Source organism: Typopeltis vanoorti, chromosome 22 (assembly GCF_054136105.1).
Source record: "Typopeltis vanoorti isolate ZY-2024b chromosome 22, IOZ_Tvanoo_1.0, whole genome shotgun sequence".
In the NCBI taxonomy this organism is placed as follows: Eukaryota; Metazoa; Arthropoda; class Arachnida; order Uropygi; family Thelyphonidae; genus Typopeltis; species Typopeltis vanoorti.
In genome coordinates, this window is record NC_143570.1 from 56,061,498 (window position 1) to 56,086,938 (window position 25,441).

Here is a 25,441-nt window from a genome sequence, read left to right on the forward strand (position 1 = left end):
AGTCATTCTATCAAGCAGTTTGTTTGACGTGCAAAGACAGTGTATATATATATATATATATCGAAAATTAGATATCAGGTATTATTAATAATATTGTAATATTTATCACATATATATCATGTATCATTAAGAAGGCATAAATACATGTTTATAAGCAAACCAGCAGATGAGGAAATTAAATGGCATATTATTATTATTATTATTGCGTAACACCTCCAGGAAGTCCAAAGGCTCATCAAAAGAGGGCACCTACTCTACAACTACACCAATGCCATCTACTGCCTACCACCCCTAGTATTTCCACAGACAATCACAAACATCGATGTGCACAGTGGGATTCGAATCCGCAGCCTCTTGGCTGGAGAATGGATACGCTTACTGCTCGGCCAACAAGGCCGGTCCAGAATTTTTATCTAATATCATCCAGGGATTTACCAAATCCTGATGCTACAAATTATCATAAAAATAAGATAGTCAGCTGACAAGAATCAACTTATTTAAATGTATAGCACTCTGCGAACAGAAATTACTGAAGTCAATAATACTGTGAACAATAAAGAAGGCACATGAAGAACATGAATTTATACAATTTGTTGCAGTCATTTGAGTGCATGGCTGCAGTGGATTGCCTTCCCATTAACTTTGCCAATCTATGCAAGAAATGTGAGCACACATAAACTTGCAAACACATCTTCCAATGAGAAGTGTTCAGAAGTTTCAAATGAGTTGAATGCTCTGTACCCTTTTTCACTGGGATTTGTTGATTCAGTCAGAATGATGCCAAATGCTGCTCAGCGGAAAATCCCACCTCTAAAGTGATTCTCTAGCTTTAATGATTTCCTTGACTAAGACAGCCATACTCAGGAAGCAAGATCAAGGTATATGACAAGAGGTATGATAGTTGTTTGTTATTCCAGTGCAATGCTTGGTTACTGCAGTTTCACACTGTAACTAGAAGAAGAATGACAGATAGCTAAGACAGGATCAAGGGCAATAGAGCGCAGTCAGAATATTTCTTAGTGTCCTAGTAATGAACTTGGGCTGCAGTGTGCTGTCTGAATCTGAGCTGAAATGTGTTGTCCAAGTCAGTGTACTTGGATAACATAATTTCATTGGAGAAATCTGGGGATTATATCCAGTATCTCTGACCACTGTATTCCAGTCAAAACAATAGACCACAATTCTATGCAGAGGATACTTCAAACGAGAGAAACTTTTCAGAGTTAGCTAAGTTGCCAAAAACTCCTAGCTTGAACAAACCTTGCTAACCCTTCTTCATTCATTCAGGAGACACCCCAGAGTGAGTTATATTCTAATCAGACTGAACAGCTGGCTGGTGAATTATCCTGGTATGGGGATTGTTCTCATAGACATGGGACCTCTCATCCGTAATGAACACATCCTGACTGCTAATTCTCACCCGAGGACATTTTTGAACTGAGCATGACCTACACAGTGATAATGTGATTCGATGGATCTGGACTCTTCCAGCAAGGCAACATCCACGTCACAAGGCTTGCATTGTGCAAGCATGGTTTGAAGAGGATATCCAAGCATTTAGTTTCTCCCCTGGTTGCCTAATTCTCCTGATTTGAATTCCATTGAACATTTATGTAATCATGTGGAATGCAGCATCTGTCAGTTAATACCAGTGTCTCACTCAGTCACTGACATTGAGGATGTTATTTTGTTTAGCTGCTCCAGAATACCTCAGGACACCTTTTGTGGTCTAGTGGAATGAATGCCAAGACAGGTACAAGCTGTTATTTTGGCAAAGGAGACCCAAAACACTACTAGGTGTTTTGGCTCATGAATGTGTATATAAATTCGATTTTATATGTTTATGAAACTAGAGTTTATGAAAGAGTATTACTAGAGTTTATGAAAGATTAGCAAAACAGGTGATTGGGGAAAAAAAAAAAAGACCCAGAGAAAGACCAAGATAAGATGAATCAGATCAAAATGTATGGGATAGATAAAATCACAGAATGATAAATAACAGGAAATTTGAAAGAAATGTATTGATCAAAAACCATGAACACTTAATTAAGCCAGACTGCCATAATAACTGGTTATACTTCATGAAGATATGTTTTTTTATGAAAATTCCATAAAGGCTGTTAACTTATAGTACATTCGAATAAGTACTGTGGGTGGGCAAAGTTTAGTAATCGAACAAAAACCTGGTCTAGAGACCAAATATAAAATTTTTCAAGTCTTCAGGCCTCCAACAAGCAAGGTAGAGGTCTCACACTTGACAATAAAATTTATCTACTACAGATGTCAGGTATATGAGATGAAGTTACAATGCACATATATAGCCTCATGTGTTATAGTGTGAAATATGGCCTAGAATAAGCTAGAAGTCCTGTGATCAGGTATAATAATGATCTAAGTTGGTTCCAAGACCAGGCCATCTTAAAGAAAGACAAAGCTTCTTTTAAGCATTATATGAAGTCTCACATTTGATGGAGGAGAACATGCTAGTATTGTCCACTTACACTCTGTTTAATCAAGTGTCATTCTAGACATGGTTGTGAGCATTTTTAAACCAGATAAAAATGGCAAATTCATTTGCCATGCACTAAAGACACTCTCAGGTGATGCATTCAGTGACCAGCTTGCTTTTCTCCCCACTCCATTCTGATCACATTCCTCTACCAAGAGATACCTAGATGGTGGATGACTATCATTCAGTGAAACACCATTGCCTTAATCACAGAGACCTGAAATGTTCGTTGCCATGTCTGGAGAGGTGAGTCTCTGGTAGTTTCTGTCCTTTGCCTCCTCTTCAGACATGCAATGCAACTGATACCCTTCAAAGGCAGATGAAGCACATTGGGAACCAGTACTTCATTCATCCATTCAAAGATACAGCAGTTAAGTTTCTCTGCAGAAGGGAATGAACCTGATTAAGAAGTTTTTCTCAACCGGCTAGCAAATAATCCAATGGCCACATACTGTTCAGATCATTCTTGAAGAAGTTTGTAGTATAATGCTATGCAAAAGGGAACTGTTGAAGATTCACATGAATGAAGAACTTCTTTTTAAAATATCAAACTCACACACAAATGGATGCAAAACCAACAGCACACTAGTACCATGTGTGGGAAAGAGGTTTCAGGAGGGGAGAGAAGAAACTCTATTGATAGAGTTCTTGGGCAGCTGTAGATTGTAGCCTTTGGAGGAGAACAAAGTGAGACAGAATAGAAGAGGAGGAAGGGAAGTGGGTTTACCAGTTTCAAGCCAGCAAAGAAGGTTGCTGTCCAGAACCTACTGTTTCAGCTTATTTGACCCTAACACCTACTCTGAATGAGTCACAGAAATTTTCCTCACTGGTATGAAGGCCTTCATCCCCATTCCAAGCCATGGTCCAAAGCAGTTAAAAAAAAAGAAAAGAAAAAACATCTTACAACAGGTGACTTGCATCAAGAACTCCAGTTTTATGTTCTACCTATATCAAAGCAAGCAACAAATGCAAAACAGTCATCAGCAGATTCAACTCTGATTTCGTAAAGGCCAAAAAAACCTTGCCTCTTGTGCAAATGGAAACATGCTTTCTGGTTGTTTCCTAAGCCACGAAATACAACTTTTGTTCACCTGAACTTCCACCCCTCTCTCTCTCATACTGATAGCACCACTGTTATTTCATTCAAAGGCAAAGCTGTCCTCCAAACATCATCCTTTTCCTTAATTACTGCATGGATGACCAAGTGAAATTGCCTCCTATCATACCAGAATCTGAATACTATATGCCTTCTATAGTTTTTCAACAAAAAGATAAAAAAAAAAACTAAATAACTTGGATACTCTAAAAAGTCTCCTGTTCAGCCATGTGATTGTTCTCAAACATTCTACTCCAGAGCTGATACCTGTCCTGTATCATCTCTACAATGCATTATAGATAGCTAGTACTTATCCCATCCATGGAAGCAATCACATATCCAGCCTCTTCCAAAAACAAACATTCTACTCCAGAGCTGATACCTGTCCTGTATCATCTCTACAATGCATTATAGATAGCTAGTACTTATCCCATCCATGGAAGCAATCACATATCCAGCCTCTTCCAAAAAAAAAAAGGGGGGGGATGGAGATAGAAGTCTGTTATCAAACTACTGACCAGTGACCCCAGTCCTCTCCAAAATAATGAAGAAAATCACTAAATGCCAACTTCTCTGCTACCTAGAGGCCAACCAATTAATCAGTGACTACTGGTATGGATTCTGCCATTCAAGGTCCACAGAAGACCTCTTAGCTTACATCACCTACCACTGGACACATGCTATGGAAAAGTTTGGAGAAACTTGTGGTGTTGCTCTTGACATGTTCAGAGCTTCTGATTGTGTCTGGCATCAGTCTGCTAAACAAATTGCTATCTTTTGGTCTATATACCATCCTCTGTAATTAAGTTGCCAGCTTTCTCACTGGTCGTTCACGGCATGTACTGGTTGATGGCTCTCCTCTATTTGAGTTTCATCACCAATGCATGAGTACCTCAGGGCTCACCTACCTCTTTACAGATGACAGTATTCCATTCATACTACTCATTTAACAACAAACTGAGTGCAGACATTCCAAGCATCAAGATCTATAACAAGTGCCTTAAAGATTTATGTACTATCCTTCAACAGAGCAAGAACAATCGTCTCATGCTAAGTGCCACCAAAACACAGTTCTGGCTCTGCTCTCGCAAAAGAGATCTCAGCTCACATTCCCTTACCCTCAATAATACACAAATAACCAGACTTCTCTGCTTGGGCTAACATTTACCTCCAATATCTCCTGCCATAAACACATCACATCAATAGTTTCCTTGGGATCCAAAAAACTAAGCATTCAAGATGCTATTTTACACCAAACTAACTATTAACTATAAACAATTCCCAAATCTACCCATTCTTAGAATATGGCTAACATGTTTGGGGATGGAGTACCTAAAATTTGGCTAATAGATGATCTCTCTCTTACAGATTTGCTTCGACCTCTATCTCACAGATGAAATGCTTTACCCCATGTCTATTCTACAGGTATTTCAATAGTCATTGCTCCAGTGAACTGGTAATCATTATTCCTCCACCTTTTGTTGTATCTGCTAATACAAAAGCAGCAGCTGCACAGCATCCCTTTACTGTGCAACTGCAAACACACTGAACCTGCTTTTCCTATTCCTCTTTTGTTCCATCTACACCTGTCCTCTAGAATGCTTTCCAGAAATATTTACAAACTACTACAACCTGAATCTCTTAAAAAAAATTGTCAATAAACTTCTGAGTCCTCACCTGCACCACAGACATGGGACCATGTGCTTATGGGTCCTTTGACCTCTTGTGTATGGGATCAATATATTGATCCCATACACAAGAAGAACAAATGGGCTTCAGAAGTGGCAGAGGAACAGTTGATGCAATTTTTGTAATATAGAGACTAGCAGACCTTACAATAGAAAACAATTACATTCTTTATTGCTGTCTCATTGATTATAAACATTCTTTCATTACAACAGACAGAAAATACATGATCAAATTCCTTGAAAAAAAACTAACACAGAACGCTATATTATTAATCTCATTAAGCAATATTATCAAGGCACAAAAGCAATGGTGCAAATATATATAATAGTAATGTCACCGGAGAAGCTCTAGAGGAATGTACTGGCCTCCCAGTAAATGGAACCAACATCAATAATATCAAATATGCAGATGATATAGTCCTTCTTACTAACAGCGAAGAAGAAGATCTGAAATCCATGATCAGCAAAATAAACCAAATTAGCAATAAATATAATATGAGTATAAATTTCACTAAAACTAAAATAATGACAATAGGGAAAGAAAAGAAACTAGTTAACATGGATATGATAACAAATATATTGAACAAGTAACTTGGTTTAACTATTTGGGGTCACTCATTACCGACTGAAGATCTAAATTATATGAAAACAATAAATCATAGAAAAGGTTTAGGTTGGTCTGTAATAGGAAAGCTAAATAAAGTTTGGAATAGTATTAAAATAGGTAAACAGCTCAAACTAAAAATATACAACTCAATGGTATTGCCTGTGGTCTTATATGGATATGAAAGTATGAAAACAAAGAAAAAAAGAGAAATAAAACTATATGCGTTTGAATCCAAATGCTTACGAAAAATAAACCAACCCAAATGAACCGAGAAAAAGACAAATCAAATAGTGAGGGATGAACTAAATTACAAAGAACTGATATCAAACAAACTAAATAAATAGAGATTAAAATGGTATGGGCATGTAAATAGAAGGAATCAACAGAGATGACCTTAGATTGCCCTACAGGAATACAACACCATCAAATGGACAAGGAGCAGACCAAGGATAAGCTGGATCACCAATATTAAGAAAGCTGCTAAGATCAACAGCCTTCAAGATCTTTCAAGAAAGACTTTATTAAGAGAAGAGCAGAGAAGATGGACTCGTGAAGTACTCAACCCATCTTGAAAGAAGAGAATCAATCAAATACACAAGATGAAGAATACTTAAGCAATGTATGATTTGCTGATATCATTCTAATAGCAAAATCAACATTAGAACTAGACCACATGATTACTGAATTAAATGAAATAAATTTATGCTTAATAAAGAGGACACTTTTTGACACATAAACATTGTATCACATTTGAATTAATAGCCTAGGTGTGCAGTCACAAATAGAGACACTTTCGAGCCTTTTAAACAGACATGCAGATGCCGCATCATGTGAAATTCTTAGCGTGCAATAAATATGGATAAATCAAAAATAATGTATGGTGGAAATATTCCAGAACAAAAATAAATTGAAATAATGAGTTCATACAAATATCTAGACAAATCATTACAAATAACCATAAACTTAATGAAATTTCAAGTAGAAGAACAGCAGGAAAGCAAGTTTTTTAAAAATTATAGAGAGATTTTTAAAAGCAATTTGCCAAACTACATAAAAAGAAAGATCAACAACCAGTGTGCACTCCCAACAACTGAATTTCTGTCTGAAGAAAGCTGTTGATGATGTTATTATATATATATATATATATATATATATACACACACACACATGCCAGTCCTGAAAATACTTCAGGCACAAACTTTGTTTGCTTACACTTGGAATAAAGGATTAAACCAAGTATATAATTTCTTGGTATCTTTAATTTATAGTATAACCAAGTGAAAAAACTTCCAACAACAGTGATTGCTAAAATTAAACACAATATATTTATGCTTAATAAAGAGGACACTTTTCGACACATAAACATTGCATCCCATTTGAATTAATAGCCCCGGGTGTGCAGTCACAAATAGAGACACTTTTGAGCCCTTTAAAGAGACATGCAGATGGCGCATCATGTGAAATTCTTAGCATTCCAATGGTTTTAAACAGCTAAGAAGGTGAGGCAGGGGTGTGCGGCAAGATAACAGCACCCAGAAGTTGGTAGTGGCTGTGATTGGTTATCATGTGAAGCAACACAGCTGAACGTCATTCGTCATGAGTTGCTATTTTTGTTTTCCGAGTTTCAATTTATTTACCTGCATGAATTGTGAACTGATGTATTTATGACACTGATATAAACAAGTTTTTAATATATATATTTATAATTTCTATAAATAATTTATAACTTTTTTTGCTCATATTTACAATGGAAAACAGTGTTGATGAAGTACTAAATGTCTTGTTTCATTTATCTTATATCATAAATAATATTATTACTTATGAAACAAGGTTAGAAGTGGGAGTAAAGCGATGCGAGTTGTTTCAGTTGAGTGTCATCTTCAGAGCTCATGGGAAAAGTCCACTTTTCCTACAAGCTCCGAAGATGACACTCAGTTGAAATTGCTCGCATCCCTAACCTTGTTTCATTACATTCTATCCTTTCCTTTTTTCCCCCCAAAAATTTCTATCTTTCACCTTCCTCCCAAAGAATTCACAGCCCATCCTTGAAACCTGGATTTTAAATGCACGTACCTCTATAGGACATATTGCTAAGAATGCCCACAAGATCACTTGGCTGTTGAAAAACACATTAAGAAGTAGAGATAAGCAAATTGTTATTCTTCTTTATAAGGCCTTGATACGCCCGCATCTGGATTACTGTGCTCAAGTCTGATCCCCTGGGTTTCTTTGGGGATGAGGAAATGGTGGAGAGGATTCAGAGGCGAGTGACCAAGATGCTGAGTGTCCTGTGGAATGTTCTCTATGAGGATAGACTGAAGGTGTGTGGATGGCAGAAGTTGGTTGATAGAAAAAAAAAGAGGGGATATGATAGAAACATTTAAAGTTGCTTAAAGGGTTTTATAAGATAAATGCAAGGGAAATGTTTCAGGACTTGGCTAGAGAGACCAGAACAAGGGGTCATCCCTGGAAGTTGAATTAAGTGTGGTTAGTAGGGATGTAAGGACTAGATTTTTTTTGCTTGGAGAGTGAATGAGTGGCATGGTTGTCAGAATCAGTTGTGAGTGCGTCTGGAAATTGGTTTAAGGAGAAGTATGATAGATTGTGTAGATAGATAGATGGAATCTAAAGACCAATCCTGTGATGGATCTTTAGACTCCATGGAGGTGCCCACAGAATAATAATAATAATAAACTATGTCCTTAAGAAATTTTTTAACACTTTTGCCAAAAACATATTATAATATAATTTGTTTGAAATTTATAACACACTTTTGTGTAATATAATTTATTAGTATGCTGGCAGTAAATTTATATCCACATTTGGCTGTAGTCAAGAAAATTTTTTATATACAGGTAAAAATGTAGTTTGTGCTTAGCTTTAGGATACCAGTGTACCTGCTTGTAGCACATACATATTTGAATCATTTTTCAGTATCGCAATTTTTTCATTCATGAAAATACAATTCTCTAATATGCAATTAGATTATTTTTTAAAAGCAAGATAGAAAAAATAATTTCTGAGAAATTTGTCCCTGCTTAAAATAAAATATTAAGAATGAAACTATTCTGTTGAAATATACAGTTAAAGTATGATATATTATTATTATTAAGAGAGACCTCCAGGAAGTCAGAGACTCATCAAGGGAGGCCACATACTACACACACCAGCTATCATACTTATTCTTGAATTCATTCACACTGCTTGCACTTACAACATCCAATGGCAATCCATTCCAATCACGCATCACCCTATGTGAGAAAATTCTAGCCCTTACCCATTCTTAGCTTCCAAGGATACCCTCTTGTCCTTTCTCCATCCTCCATAAATTGAAAAATTTCATCAATTGAAATCCTGTATGATCCTTTCAGAAGTCTCAATCATATCAGCCCTCCTTCTCCTGTTTGCTTGTGTCTGCAGTCTACAAATTCTCAATCTGCCTTCATTAATCAGCATTTCACAATCCTGATATAATTTTCAACACTCTCCTTTGCACTCTCTCCAATATATCAGAATCACAACGGAAACCAGGAGCCTAGACCTGCGCACAATAGTTCAAGTAAGGTCTTATCAAAGCCTTGTAAAGAAACAAAAATGACATCCTTATCTTTACATGTGAACTTTCGTTTCAGCATTGCAATTATCTTTTCAGTTGTATTTGCAATCTTTGCCACATGGCTCCTGAACTTCAACTTCCTATCTACTAACACTCCAAGATCCCTGGCCTCATCAGTTTTTTAAGCATAATCCCACCAATATAACAGGACATTGGATATGTAATCAAGCCGAAGTAAATGTCATTACATTTACTGACATTGAACTGACGTCCATTTTCGCACGTCCACAATTCCAGCCTATTCAAATCATTTTGCAAGTACTACATATCAGCAGCATTCCTGATTACCCTACCTATCTTAGCATCATCAGCAAATAGCTGTATCCCACTTTCAAATCTTTCCCATTATCATTAATGTACAGAATGAATAATGGTGGACCAAGCACTGATCCTTGTGTTACACCACTGATTACCTTAAATCTTGAAGACTCACATCCCCCATATATCACTTTTTGATATCTGTCAGTCAGCCATCCTCTTACCCATGCTAATAATCTATAGTCCAAACCCATAGTCTTCAATGTATGCAACATTGGAGAATATGGGTCACATGTAAAGATAAGGATGTCATTTTTGTCTCTTTACAAGGAATTGATAAGACCTCAACCATGCTGTATTCTGTCCAAGTCTTAGCAAAATCCAAAAATATCATGGTGTAATCATTCCCCTTGTCTAGTTCAATGTCAGCATTGTTATAGAATGTTATATTGTTATATTCAGACTTTTCTTTCTGCGCAACAGTCGTGACTATTCTAGCCTGCTACTTATAATTTCATAATGCATATCATCCTTATGCACACGGTATTCCTTCTACATCATCCTTTTCTTATGAATCTCTTGATTAATAAGATTACACATCCATTTGACTCCCACCCTATTTATTCTTCGAACTCCAGGGACAAATTCTTATATTGCATCATTTAAGTATTGTTTAAATGCTTCCCATGCACTGTCAATATTCTTCCTATCCAGCAAACGATCCCATTCCACTGAACTCAGGATACTCCTAAGTAGGCCATAATTTCCAGCTTTGTAGTTCAGCATGTAACCTTTTCTGAATGGAACATTCATAAACTTAGTCATTATCTAAGAGAGTACCGCACGATCACTATCACCAACTGGAGGCAGAACAGTTAGTTCTTTAACTGAAACGCCATCTGACACTATAATCAAATCTAACACTCTTTGACCTCGAGTTCCTTCTGTCACATGCTGCTTGAGGAAGTTGTTCTGCAATAGCTCAATAAATGCATTTTCATTCTTCTCACGAGATTCTACTGCTACCCAATCAATATTTGGATAATTAAAATCTCCCATTATGTTTAGTCTTTTTTGCGCTCATCTTTTCTATTTAGTGATGCATTTCTTCATCACTAGCAACCAATCCACTAGGTGCGTAACAACATTCCACTATGTAATTGATCTGTCAGATTCCACCTCACACCAGATGGTTTCAAACTCACTGCCACATGAAAAACTGTTACTAGTACTGCAGTCATAGGTCTCAACTCTAACTGGTTTCAAGACATTTGATATCATTAGCATCACATCCCTCCTCTCCTATCCTGTCTATCCTTCCTAAAAATACCGTACCCTTGACACTCGATACCAGTTAGTATATCTGATTCTGTTAGCTAGGTCTCACTAATGCCTACAATCTGAGCTCCCAACATATTGACTAAGGCAACAAACTCTATCCCTTTGTTTCTGATCCTCCCAGCAATTGTGTACAGACATAATTTCTTTTAATAGTAATAATAATAATAACCTTTCTAGCATAAGGAATTTTTCTTTATCAGTTAACTGTTATTTTCAATAAGAAATATTTATTGCTAATTTCTCATATATTTTACTATGTCTATATCTTTCATAATCTACCAGCATCTACAAAAGACATAGCATATAAAGAGGTGGGATCCTACTGTCTATCTGCATATTTTGTTAGTGGATAATTTTGTATGCACTGTAAATTGGGAAGTGATATGGGCAATTCAGGTCTTGTCAGAAGTTTCTTTCTAATGTCTTCATTTGTCATGTGACTACCATTAATGCCTGTTCTTTTTTCAAACAAAACTGTCTTACCTAATTTTTGACACATCTTTCATATATGTGTGGTATCTAGTCTTGATGAATTGTTTTATTTCAGATCCACAGGATAAAATTGGTTTGAACTCTATCTCATAGACTGCTAAATTTGGAATGTTAACTAAAATTTCTCTTAATTTACATAAATTTATTCAAATGATTTGGAGTGGTAGTCAATAAAGAGTTGAAGTTTAGGGGCATATCGCAAAAGTGCGAAGATAACCCAGAGGATTGCTTAAAACTAAAAGATGAATAGAGATAAAAGAAGGTGATTCCACTGAATAAACCTCTGATCACATCACATCTGGATCAGCGTGCTCAAATCTGGTACCAGGATTTGAAGAGAATAAATTAACGTTGGAGAGGATACAGAGGCAGATAACAAAAACGATAACAATGTACAAGTCCCCCCAAAATGGCAGGCTGTACAATGTTAGTTATGAGGATAGAGTGAAGGCATGCAAACTACATGGATTGGTGGATAGAATATGAAGGGGTGATATGACCAAGACATTTAAACTGATGAGAGGTACAGGACTGATAGTGGAAAGATATTTCATACAGCAGAACAAGGAGAAAAAAAAAAGACAAGAGGCCATCCATGGAAGTCTGAAAGGTGGTGAGTACAAGAGTGAGAAGTGGATTTTTTTGCATGGAGGGTGGTTGGCCCACAGAATTCACTGCCTGATAAGGTGGTAAATATGCAGTCAGTGAATGGGTTTAAGGAGTGGTATGATAGAACCTTCTGTGATGAGTCTTGTGACTTCATGGAGGTTCCAAATAATAATAATAATGATGATAATGTAATTGTCTGTAGTCTTAAATATTACAGTGAATATTAAGATGATTATGTAATAAAAAATAACTAACACTGGGTTTATAGGTGGTAATAATTATTTAATAAAACCTGCTAGTTTCACCACTTAAGCTAGTGGCTTCATCTAGGTTAGGGTGTTCATCTTAACCCATATGAAGCCACTAGTTTAAGTGACAAAAATAGTAGGTTTTATTAAATAATTATGACCTATAAACCCAGTGTTAGTTATTTTTTTATTACATTAGTTTTTTGGTTAAAAAAAATCAAGATACCCATCATTAAGATGATTATATTTGTTCTAAAATTCAATTTTAAGTATATCTTACACATAAGACAACAGGTAAATAATTGGAAGATGTTTTCTTTGGAGTCAAATAAAAACTTAAATTACATATTACAGAAAACAGCACATCAGCTACCAACAGGTGCATAGTACCGAACAGCAGGGGTGGTCATTCACATCATGCCTTCTCCATTGCTGGCAAAGTTTAAATAATGAGTATAGTTTAATTGTAACAAATCAGTAACACAAATATCCCCTGGAATTGTACAGCACAAAGAATTACTTTGGGATGGGTTGATGGAGTCAGTAGAAATGCCAAATTAGAATCTATACATATAGATTCTAAATAACAAACCCAGAAGAAAACTATTGACAAAATGTGACTGTTCCAACTTCTATCATAAGAAGCCACATTAATCACTAACCAACAGTTGTCTCTTCACAGTAATTTGATAATAAAATCTACAACTTTCCGTTTTTATGCATTATCTTCTCTGTCTGTAAACTAAATCTGCTTTTGTAAGAAGTAAATGCAAAACTTATAGAAAGAAACAGTCTTCTACCTTTACTTGAGACCCCTTAACAATGCCCAACTTAGTATATTCATTAAATTCTTCACATTATGGACAGAATTTGAAGATAGAATAAAACCTCAGTAAAGCATTACACTATATTGCAGATTTTACTTGAAGGTGTGTTCTAACAACAGGAAAAACTGATAACTTATAAGGGATTAAGAAAAAAACTTATCTGATACTCACCACTTCTCTTGCAAAAAAAGTATATACCTAAAACAACAGAACAAACAAAACACAATTAATACAAAAAATAAAATCATAACAAAATATTTACAAATTAAAGAAAAACAGCAACTTACACACAGTACATAGTTAATAAAGCAAACAAATCTATAGAAACAATATCAAAAATATTTCATCACCACAGGCTCATTCTTGAGTGAACAACAATCAACTGTTAAAACAACATAAAGAGTAAAGTAATTATTTTTCCAGTAATGAAAGTTACATGGTGAGATAATTGAAGGCTAATAATGATACTTTGGGAGTTTTAAATACATCACCTTTATTACAGTCACATGGAAATATGGTGTATTGAGAAAACAGTTTAAAAACATCCACTGTCATCATCATATTTCTGATATGTACCCTTGACAGAGACAGGATATTATGATGGTAATATATGAAAAGTTAACATAATTAATAACTTACTACTTACAACAATTTACCTCTAAATTCATCTGTGAGAACTCCAATATTGTCAGATCTTATATTTCAGTCTTCAAAGGCACATCTTATTGCATAAATCCATACAGATGATGGTCTTCCTCAGGGTCTTTTCCCTACAAACCTGGCAAAGCACACTTGTTTTGCTAACCTTTCTTCTCTCATTAAGCAACCATACAACTTGAGATTAGCACTGCTCGCATAATGCTAAATGCTAACAATGCAAAGTTCCTCCCAAATATCCTTTTGTTTTTAATATGATTATGGCACAGATGCCATCCTCTCCCCTCTCCTCCCCATAATCTTTCTCAGTAGTCTCATATCTGTGGTATCCAGCCTTTGATCAAGTGTTTTATTTCTAACCAAACTCTTGGATCCATATGTTAAAATTGGTTTGAACACCATCTTATATACAGCTAGTGTAGTGATGTGACTAATTTTCTCTTATTCAATAAAAATTTATTCAGCCTGCTTGCTATCATACAAACGTTGATAAATTCTGTTGTCTATTTCCACATTTAAATTGCCATATTCACTAAAAATGGAACCTACATTGCTGAAGTATTTCAACATTCCCGTTTGTTTTCATAGTCTTTGTCTTTTTTGTTGATAATTTTGCTACCAAATTTATTGCAGCAATTATTTTCAATTTAATCAGTAAATACTACAAACTTGCAGTGGATTTATTCAGTAGCATAATATCATCTGCATAAGGTAAAGAATTGACATTAACATATCCAATTCTGATAAAGTTTAATGCCACTTTCCTACATAATGTGATCCACACAGATGATGAATAACAGTGGAGATAATGTGCACCCTTGTCTCACACTTGATTTAACATCAAATCATCTTCCTGTACCTCTCTCAGTTCTACATGCTGAATTACAACTCGAACACAGACAATGTATTGCTCTATATAATGTCCCACTCAGCCAAATTGCAGCATTTTGAAGCCTTTCTCTCTCTCTCTCTTGGCATCTTGTCATATGTCTTTTCCAGATCTACAAAAATTAAATATAGATTCTTGTTATATTTCCATGATTTCTTAACTATGTCTTAAAGAGAAAATCTGATACTGGCAAGTTCTGCTTAGCCTGTACTCAGGCTAAGCAGCCTGTTCTTATCTAACTTTCACTTCCACAATTTTGTTAACCTTTTCTCAAATACTTATGTAAAATCTTACCAGGAATATTCAACAGGAAAAATCCTCTGCAACTGTCACATTCAGTTTCATTTCCCTTTTTATATGGATGGGTACATTAAGAGCTCTTCTTCAATTATCTGGAATTCAACCCTCTGACCAGGCCTTCTGAAGAATGCATCATATTAATCACTATATAACTTTTGTACCTCCATATCTGAGCATTTCTGATAGAATATCATCTACCCCAGAAGCATTTCCATATTTCAGGTTTTTCATGGCTTTTTCTGCTTCAAGTATTGATATGTACTCCTGACTGCATTCTCCTTTTGAATGTTTTCTACCACTGTGCAATTACTGCTTCTTTCATTTAAAATTTTCAAATATCCAGACATCTAGAATATCTTTATCTTCAGTCTTCATGTCATCATCATTATCTTTGATTCCTTTAACTGTAATCCTTCCTCCATTTCAGAGCATTTTCAATAAATTCTGGAATAGTTTGCTGCCTTCCTGATATTTATTTTCTATATTCTTACCAGAGTCTTCTCATGAATATTGTTTAGCTAGTTTTGTACAGTGCACCACTTTCTTACATTTTTCTCTGTATTTTCTCTCAGCATAAGGTAAAATTATTTGCTAGGAATGTTTGATATGTTTTTTTTTTTTTTCCCCCATTGATTCTTTAAACTTCTTGAGCCCACCATGGAGTTCTTTTTTTTTTTTTCCCCCTTACAGACAAACCGCATCACTTACTTCTCTGGCTGAATCAATCAATATTTTCTTCAGGGTCTGCCACTGAATCTCCAAAGTATGCTTCTTGTTTAAAACTGTTTAATTTTTTCTTGAATAATGTTTATGTATTTGAGTCTACAGTTCACTTCTGAAAGCTGCTCAACTTTGATTCTTTTGAAAACTTTCTTACAAAATTTTCAGTATGGTAAATTTTATCTTGCTCAGAACTAAATGATCATCATTTCTTATTTCAAATATCATGTATATTCTTGTGTTCTAATCCATCAATCTACAAGAACAATGAGGCTTTTCTTGTCATCTTTCCATGGGAATTTGTGCACATTTTTATGTGGAACATGGTTTTAGTAATGACTAGTCTCTGTCCTGAACAGAAATCTAGCAGGTACTTACTATTCTTCTTCTTCTTCTTATTATTATTATTCAGGCTTCCATGGAGTCAAAAGACTCATTGTGGGAAGTACCTCCTAGGAAACACAAAGTCCATCATACAACTCACTCCTTGACCATTCTTGCTTTTACCATTCCATCAGGCAATCATTCCACGGCTTAACCACCATCCACACAAAGAAACCAATCCTCACCTTCCCACTCACAGCCTCCCTTCGCAACTTCCAGGGATGGTCCATTGTTATCTACCCTTCTGCTGTTCCACAAGCGAAAGAACTCCTGAGCATCAACCCCACACCCACCTCTCAACAGTTTAAAAGTCTCAATCATATCACCTCACCTTCTTCTATCTACCAAACTTTGCAGTCCACATTCCCTCAGCCGATCCTCATAACTAACATTGTACAGTCCTGAAATCATCTTTGTTATCCACCTCTGTACCCTTTCCACAGTTAATTTATCCCCTTCAAATCCTGGGGACCAAATCTGAGAAAAATAGTCTAAGTGTGGTTTGTGTACGTGTGTAGAGGCTTAAGTGCTGTGAGGACATCATGTTGGAGGCTTAATAGATTTTTTACAACACTCAAAAAGAATTAAAATAGAATTTAATACTTCCTATATTTCGTCCTAGTCACTAGGACATCTACGGGGATTACAAAAACAATTAATGTAACATATACACAAATAACAAACAATACTAAGCCCAACCACGTGGGTGATAATAAAGTCCTATCTAGGTAGAGCGCCCTCTAAGGGCAGTAGTATTTGGCCTGGAATGTAAGGTGGGAACTCTGGTGATGAGTGTTTCCCAAATCTTCGGAAGCTTAATGCAACCGTATTTATTGAGATTTGGTTGGTTTTTGAGAGCTGCTGCTGCTTCTAAGAAAAGTCTCTCTTTCTTGAATTTGCTGTGGTGGAGCATGGTGGTTTTCTTCCATGATACCCTGTGGGTGGTGTCCAAAACATGGTCAGCCAAGCCTGAATGGCCATAGTTGTGTTTGAAGATGTACGACTTGTGTTCCTCTAGACGGATGGATGCTGATCTGCCTGTCTGTCCAAAGTACGCCAGCTTACAGGAACAGGGTACTTTGTAAACTCCAGGCAGAGAGAGAGGAGGGAGCTGATCTTTCATAGAACGGATAAAGGTAGCAAGTTTGCGGTGGGGCTTATATGCCATGTGTAGGTTGTACTTTTTTAGTATCTTGGCTATTTTTTCGGATGTGCCACGGATGTAGGGTATGGTGATGGCATTTTTAAAATCTTGTTGACGAGAAGGACAGGGAATGGGGGAGGATTTGATTATTTTTTTGATACTGTGATCGCTGTAGCCATTGGAGAGGAAAGTGCTGTGTATGTGGTTAAGCTCAGTAGTGAGGGCGGTTCCACTGAAACAAAGATTGTGGGCTCTCTTGGTAAGGGTTTTAATAATGCCATATTGTTGAGAGGGGTGGTGGTGGTGGGAGAGTTTGTGAATGTATCTGCCTGTGTGTGTGGGTTTTCTGTATACGGTAAAGGTAAGTGTATCATTAGGCAGACGTGTGACTAAGGTGTCTAGGAAGGATAAACAATTGTTCTTTTCCTTTTCCATAGTGAACTGGATTTTTGGATGTAAACTATTGAGATGACTGAGGAAGGAGTCTAACGTGTCTGGGCCATGAGGCCAAATAGAGAACACATCATCTACATATCTTAGCCAGATAGAAGGTTTGAGTGGGGCTGAGTCTATGGCTCGTTTTTCGAAATCTTCCATATAGAAGTTGGCAAGGGGGGGTGAGAGGGGGGAACCCATGGCAGTTCCCTCTATCTGCTTATAGATTTTGTTGTTCCAAGAGAAATACCCAGAGTTAATGGCAAAGGAAAAGAGATCTAAGATGTCAGAGGGAAAAACGCTTTCTAAGAGAGATAAGGTGTCAATTAAGGGAATATTGGTAAACAAAGAGGAGATATCAAAGCTTACCAATATGTCTGTTTTATTCAAGGTTAAATTTTCTGTGAGGGCTTTAAAGTGGGTCGAGTTTTTTATATAGGAAGGGGACCTTCCGGTGAGGGGGATCAGAGAGTTGGCCAGCTGTTTAGATAAGTCTATAGCAAGGTGCATTGGTGGCATCTACTATAGGCCTGAGTGGGGAATTGGGTTTGTGAATTTTTGGTAAACCGTATATTCGGGGGGGGGGGGGATGGGAGCGGAAAGGTTTAAGTTTTTTCGTGACGTCAGGGGGCCAAGAAGATACTTTTTTGAGTAAGATTTTTAGTTTCTTAGCTTGTGTTTTTGTGGGGTCGTGTTCTAGCGGGATGTAGGTAGCGCGATCGCGGAGGATAATGTTCATTTTACGATTGTATTCACTGGTATTAAGAATGACTGTGGCATTACCCTTATCCGCTCTGGTGATGACGATACTTTTTTCTTTACGTAGTTTCAGGAGAGCTGTACGTTGGGCATATGATAAATTACTTTTTGGCGGCGAAGAATGCGCGAGGATGTTGCCTCTGGGTTACCTTCACCACCTTTGCAATATGTTCCCTGAATTTCAGTTTTCTATCAATCATCACCCATCAATGTATCCCAAACTTCAAGACTACATTTTGCTGCATTACACCAATAACCCCTATTTGTTTATTAGTTTATTCAAATCCTCTTGCATGGATGTTGTATCTACACTATTATCTGCCCAATGCTGTATATGGTCCCTCACTAATTTCATCAAGAACTTAATTACTGATGAAACCCAAAAGTGGCCTATAATTAGACATTTCCAGTCTGCTATCTATATACATTGGCGCTATCTTACCTTCCTTCCATTCCTTGGGTACCTTTCCCGTAGCCACACTTTCATTGAAAAGCCAGGTCAATAAAGCTGCCAGTTCTTTAGCACATTCTCTCAAAACCTGTGGTGAAATACCATCCAGTCCCACAGCTTTACTGACATGTGGGGTACTCAATATTTGGAACACACTCTCCTCTTGCACCTCTAAACCTCGAACCTGCATTATCATAACCTACTTCTCCAGGATGAAATATTCCAATAAAGTGTTCATTGAACAATTCTACTATGTCCTCTGTATCAGTCACTCTATTCCCATTTTTATCCCACAATGTCATTCTTCCACAATCATTTCTTCTCCTACTGGCCACATAGCTAAAAAATTCCCTAGGATTTTCTTTGGATCTTAGTGCCAATCTCTTCTCATATTCCAGTTTCGCCTTCCTTACCATATTATTCACTCTCTTAATATGGCCTGAGTCTTATTAGCTTTGCTCTTTTCTCCAAATTTTCACAAAACATTTCTTTATGTCTGGTAATAATTTCAGACTGATGTTTTAGATTTACTAACAAGGACCAACTTTTTCTTTTTCTTTGTGTCAGCTGCCTTCTCCACAGCTTTGAAAACTTTCTCCACTTCTTCTTTAGGCACAAATAAGTCTCACTGTCAATTCTCTATTCAAATATTTGCCCACATCACTGTACTTGATATTGACTGCCATTCAGGAAGATTAAACTCATATTTAGTGTTGAATGCTATAAGTACTCTTTATTTTCACTGATCATTATTACTTGCATATAAAATCTGTTCCTTAGAATAATCTCACCTGTTTTTGTCTTCTTTGTTTCAGTAACACTTATTATATCGATATGTTATGCTTATTAAATAATTTTAGGAATTTACAATGTACACAGCATATAAATTAAATTAAATTTTAATCTATATTTTCAAAATTTCGGCAACGTCACGTTGCCACCTTCACAGGAACTCCATACCCCCCCCCCCTTGTATATATGGACTCCCCCAAAAATACATAAAGAAAATATGCCACGACGTCCCATAGTGGATGGCATTGATTCCCCCACATACAAATTAGCTAAACGTTTGGCCAAAGTGCTCACACACTATACTGGCAACACACCATCACACATAAAAAAACTCAGCCCACTTCAAAGCCAGCATAGAAAACCTTGCACTCCAACATACTGACATAATGGTCAGTTTTGACATCTCCTCCTTATTCACAAATGTCCCACTCAAGGAAACCTTAGAGCTCATCCAAACCAAAGTTCCTCCCGATATCTCAGCCTTATTTCAGTTCACAATGAACTCAGGCTATTTCATTTGGCAGGGAAAATTCTACAAACAAATACAGGGGACAGCCATGGGTTCACCACTCTCCCTACCCTTGGCCAACTTCTTTATGGAGACCTTTGAAGAGAAAGCCTTAAACTCTGCCCCACAAAAACCAACCACATGGCTTTGCTACGTTGATCTAAACCACATCCTCAACGCTTTCTCAGCCAATGGCTACCCCCCAAAAACCAGTGAACCACAACCCCCCCCCCTTCACAATAAGGATTACTCTACATCCATTACCATTCCCTACATCCGAGGCACCTCGGAAAAAATTACCAAAATCCTAAAAAAACATGACTTAACCTTGTGTTACAGACCATATAGAAAATTGGCGTCCCTTATCTGCTCCACTAAAGACCAACCACTTCCCCTAGATCTACCTGGTATTTACCAGGTCCCTTGCAGCTGTAAGCTGTCTTACTTTGGCCAAATAGGCAGGACAGCAAATATCAGAATTTCAGAACACAAGGACTACATCCGGTTTCACCAGTACTGTCACTCTGGTCTTGCAGATCATGCTCTGGATACACGCCACAGAATACGGCGGAAGAAAGCCACGGTAATACACCGTAGTAAATTCAAATTTGAAAGGACCAATCAATTTACTCTCCCACACCTATAAAATATTCGTAAGAATTATAAAAAATAGATTAAAAAAACACCTATGAAGAAATGATAGGTATAGAACAAGAAAGGAAACTATTCAACAATAGACCAAATTTTCACATTGCACCAACTAGCAGAGTTCAGCTGGGAAGACCATAAAGAACTATATTGTTGTTTTGTGGACTTTAAACAAGCTTTCGATAGCATCAACAGAGAAAACCTTCTTAAAATTCTACTAGAAAAAGCAATAGACAAATATATAATACAGTTTCTGATAAAATATTACTCTAAGACAAATGCAATAATTAAAAAAGGACACACTCACAACAGAACTCATAGAGATCCAAAAAGGAGTAATGCAAGGATGCTCATTATCCCCATGCCTATTCAACACATATTTAGAAGATGTTGTAAAGAAGGCAATAGACAATGAGCCTGGAATCAATGTCAATGGTTTAAACATAAATAATATGAAATATGCGGATGATCTCGTCCTTATTGCAAGAACCCCAAACGAACTACAAAAGTTGATAAACAAGCTAAACGAAACCTGTAAAACATATGACATGACAATAAATACACAAAAGACAAAAGTGATGAAAATAGGGAGGAACGGAACTACCATCCCAGCCACCCTAAACAGAGAACAAATAGAACAAGTAGACAACTTCATATACCTAGGATCAACACTAACAGAAACAATAGATGAACTCAAAATAATCAAACACAGAATAGCGATAGGATGGACCACCATGGGAAAATTACAGAAAATCTGGAAAACAAACAAGATATCTAAGCAAGCTAAAATCAAATTATATGAAGCAATAATTATACCAATGGTCATCTATGGAGCAGAAGCATGGACAGTTAACAAAAGAGAGGAGAAATTTGAAATGAGATTTGAAATGAAATGCTTAAGAAAAATAAATAGAACAAGTTGGATAGAAAAGAAAACAAACATCACAGTCAGACAAGAATTATTGTATAAAAAGACAATAATAGAAAAAATTAGAAAACAACAACTGAGATGGTTTGGCCACACTGTATGCATGGACGCAGACAGACTTCCTAACGTTCTAATCAATACTTTTCGAACTGAAAAAAGAAGACCCTGAAGACCAAGAATTACCTGGCTGAAATTAATAAAGAACATCTCGGGATGCAGAACATATAAGGAACTTTTTCGAACAGCAAGGAATAGAGAAGACTGGAAGATTCTGCTAGAGAAGACTCAACCCATCTTAGACGGATGAAGAGATAGCATTTGGGAATAAGGAAAATGAATTTCTCGAGTTCCTGAGAGATAACTATCTCAGGCAGCACATAAAGAAGGGCACGCGAGTATCAAGAGTTCTAGATCTCATCATTTCATCAGAGGATGTAATTGTTAAAGGGGTTTCACACTTTCCTCCAGTTGGTGAAAGTGATCACAAAATAATCACCTGTGTTGTGGCTAATCATTTGCAGACTTTTGTGAGGAAAGGATACATGTGGAATTATAAGGCTGGTGATTATGACAAGCTTAGGAGATAGCTTCGAGCTATAACATGGAACGAGGAGTTCAGCAGTAAGGAAATAAATGCTGCATGGGAATTCACAAAGAAATACATAACAACATCAATGTGCGAATGTATTCCAAAGGCCAAAAGCTGAATAAGGTAGGTGTAAAATGGATCAATGTGGAGCTTAAGCATGAAACCTGGAAAAAGAAAGTACTTTGTTGGAAGTACAAGATGAATGATGGTAATAATCAGTCACATGAAGAGTATAAAGAACAAGCCAGGAGAGTGACTCAGTAAGGAAAGCAAAGGTAGAATATGAGCAGAAACTGGCAAATCAGGCAAAGAAAAACCCTAGAGAGTTTTTTAGATATGTGGCAAGTAGAAGGAAGAATGGTCACGTAAAAAGAAGTTAAGGGATGAAAGTGGCAGAATGGTAACTGCTGGAGAAGACTTCTTGAGGTATTCAGTGATCCATTTATAAGGTTGTTTCATCCTGATCAGGATGGAATCATGAGGAAATTAAGTGTAGAGGAACATAGGAGAGGATGGCTTAATTGTGAGTGAGCAGGAGGTGTTTGAGAAAATAAATAACCTTGATGTCAATAAGGCAATAGGATTTGATGACATATCACCACACATCTTAAGGGAATGTTCCAGGGAATTGGCAGTAGCAGTGGCATGCCTGTTTAAATAAGAGTCTTACAACAGCACAGGTTTCAAGGGAGTAGAAGGAGGATAAAATTGTTCAACTACATAGATGTAGTGATAAGGCTGTAGCTTCAAATTATAGACCAGTCTGTTTATCTGGAGTTATGGTGAATGTCCTGGAGAGATTGGTGAGAAGTAGGATACAGAAAGGTAACAAATACGTTGGACAGGGGAGATACATATACAGTGGTGTACTTAGATTTTGCAAAGGCTTTTGATAGACTGCCACATGACAAGCCCTTAAAAAAATTGAAACAGATGGGATTGGATAACAGACTTCTGAGTTGGATCATTGACTGGCTGTCAGATATGTATCAGGAAGTTGTATATGAGGGTGCGGTATCCCGAAAGAGAAAGGTCACTAGCGGTGTGCTGTAAGGGTCAGCTTTGGGGACCATTATTGTTCAATTTGTATGCTAATGATATTGGGTTTAACTAGTGATATCCAGCTGCAGTTGTTTGTAGATGATGCAAAACTGGGGAGAGCAATGCAGAGTTAATCAGATGTTATTGCCTTACAAGAGGACTTGAATAGGTTGCATGAATGGGCAGGTAAGTGGAACTATCAGTTGAATGTTGCAATGTGTAAGGTTTTGAAATTTGGTAAGCAACGATGAGATGCAAAGTATACACTTGGTGGGGAATCTTTAACAGAAGTGGAAGAGATGAGAGAGAGATGATGGTGAACAAGGATCTGAAATTCAGGTGCTACATTGCACAAGTTGTGAAAACATCACATCGGATAATGGCAATGATGCAGAGGACCCTGACATGCAGAAATAGAGAGGTTATGATTCCATTGTATAAGGCCTTGATCAGGCCTCATATGGATTATTGTGCACAGATTTGGTTGCCAGGTTTTCATGGTGACGAGAATATGTAGGAAAGGGTCCAGAGAAGATTTACAAAGGTAGTCAGTGGTCTTTGGAATGTGGAGTACGAGGATAGATTGAGAGAATGTAAATTGCAGAGCCTTGTGAATAGGAGGAAGAGGGGGGGAATATGATTGAGACATATAAGAACTCCTCATTCACTCATTTGTTCACATAGAGGGTGTGAACAGGTAAGTGAGGATAGGTTCTTTGCATGGAGAGCGGTTGGTGAGTGGAATGCATTGCCTGAGTGTGTATTGTGGGTGTAAACACATTGAATCACTTTAAAGCACGATTCGACGAGCATTGTGTGCACTAGTGTGTACCTCTCACGATGAGTCTCTGACTTCATGGAGGTCAAATGTTAATAATAATAATAACTCTTCTATATTAATCTGGCAAAACACCTTATCAACACATAATTTTCAATCATCATTTTTTCCCCACTATCCACTAATCTCTGCAATTTACATTTCCTCAAACCTTTCCCCATAATCAACATTTCAGAGTACATACTGCCTTAGTTATTTGGTCTGGATTCTCTAGAAAATAGCTCATAGCAACAGAAACCAAATGACCACATCTGTAAACAATAGTCCACGTGTGTATTTTAATCCAGGTCCCGTATAGTGAAACAGCCATTTCCTGATCACATTATATTCACCAACGCGACATGACATGCACTTTTAACAATCACAACTCTTACAATATGCTTATTCTCTGATTGGATATTTGGCTCCACAATGAATATAAGTTCTAAGTTTAAGACAGTGCAATTTAGATAAATTTAGGCTTTGAAAGGGATCAAAACTCATGTCCTTGTTCAAACTGTCAGACACAGGTGCAGTTGAAAGTGGAAAGAGCTACAGTTAATAGCTGCAAGAGGTGCAGGCTCAGACCTTTAGGTTACATGTTATATAGGACAGCTTCCATGAGATGCTACCATCCATGGAATTATAACTCAAAGCCTGTATTCTGTCTAGTCACTGCAATCATTACTATTCATGCATCGCACATGGAAAGGTATGGCTAATCAGAGTTGCTTTTACACTGTTATGGTACATGTGCTCTAGTGTCAAGGTCACTGAAATGGAAGCGGTATATCATCTGTTAAGACTATGCAGCCACTGCTTCCTATACAGCAACATTCCGGTTTGACACGTGGGCCCATATTATCTGTAGACAACGTAGGCACTGGTATCGGTGTCATGTTTAGAAAGGCAGCTCAGGTGTGGTTTAATTAAGGCCTTATATAGTGGAATATGTGATTATTTATCACAGATCCCATACACTGTGCAATTTTAACAATTACAATCCTTGCAATGTGCTCTCTGAACTTCAAGTCTTTGTTAGCCTCTGCAATTCCCAAATTTCATCCATGTTGTAACAGACCTCCAGC

At 36.9% G+C, this 25,441-nt stretch overlaps 1 protein-coding gene across 1 annotated transcript in view; it reads right to left on the bottom strand.

Annotated features, from left to right (window-relative positions):
- The window catches only part of Vps50 (vacuolar protein sorting 50), a 664,618-nt gene that overhangs the window by 122,971 nt on the left and 516,206 nt on the right, over positions 1-25,441 (bottom strand). Inside the window, exon 19 of the mRNA XM_090411754.1 lies at positions 13,463-13,489. Coding sequence (XP_090267880.1) covers positions 13,463-13,489 — 27 coding nt within the window. The remainder of the gene's footprint in view (positions 1-13,462; positions 13,490-25,441) is intronic.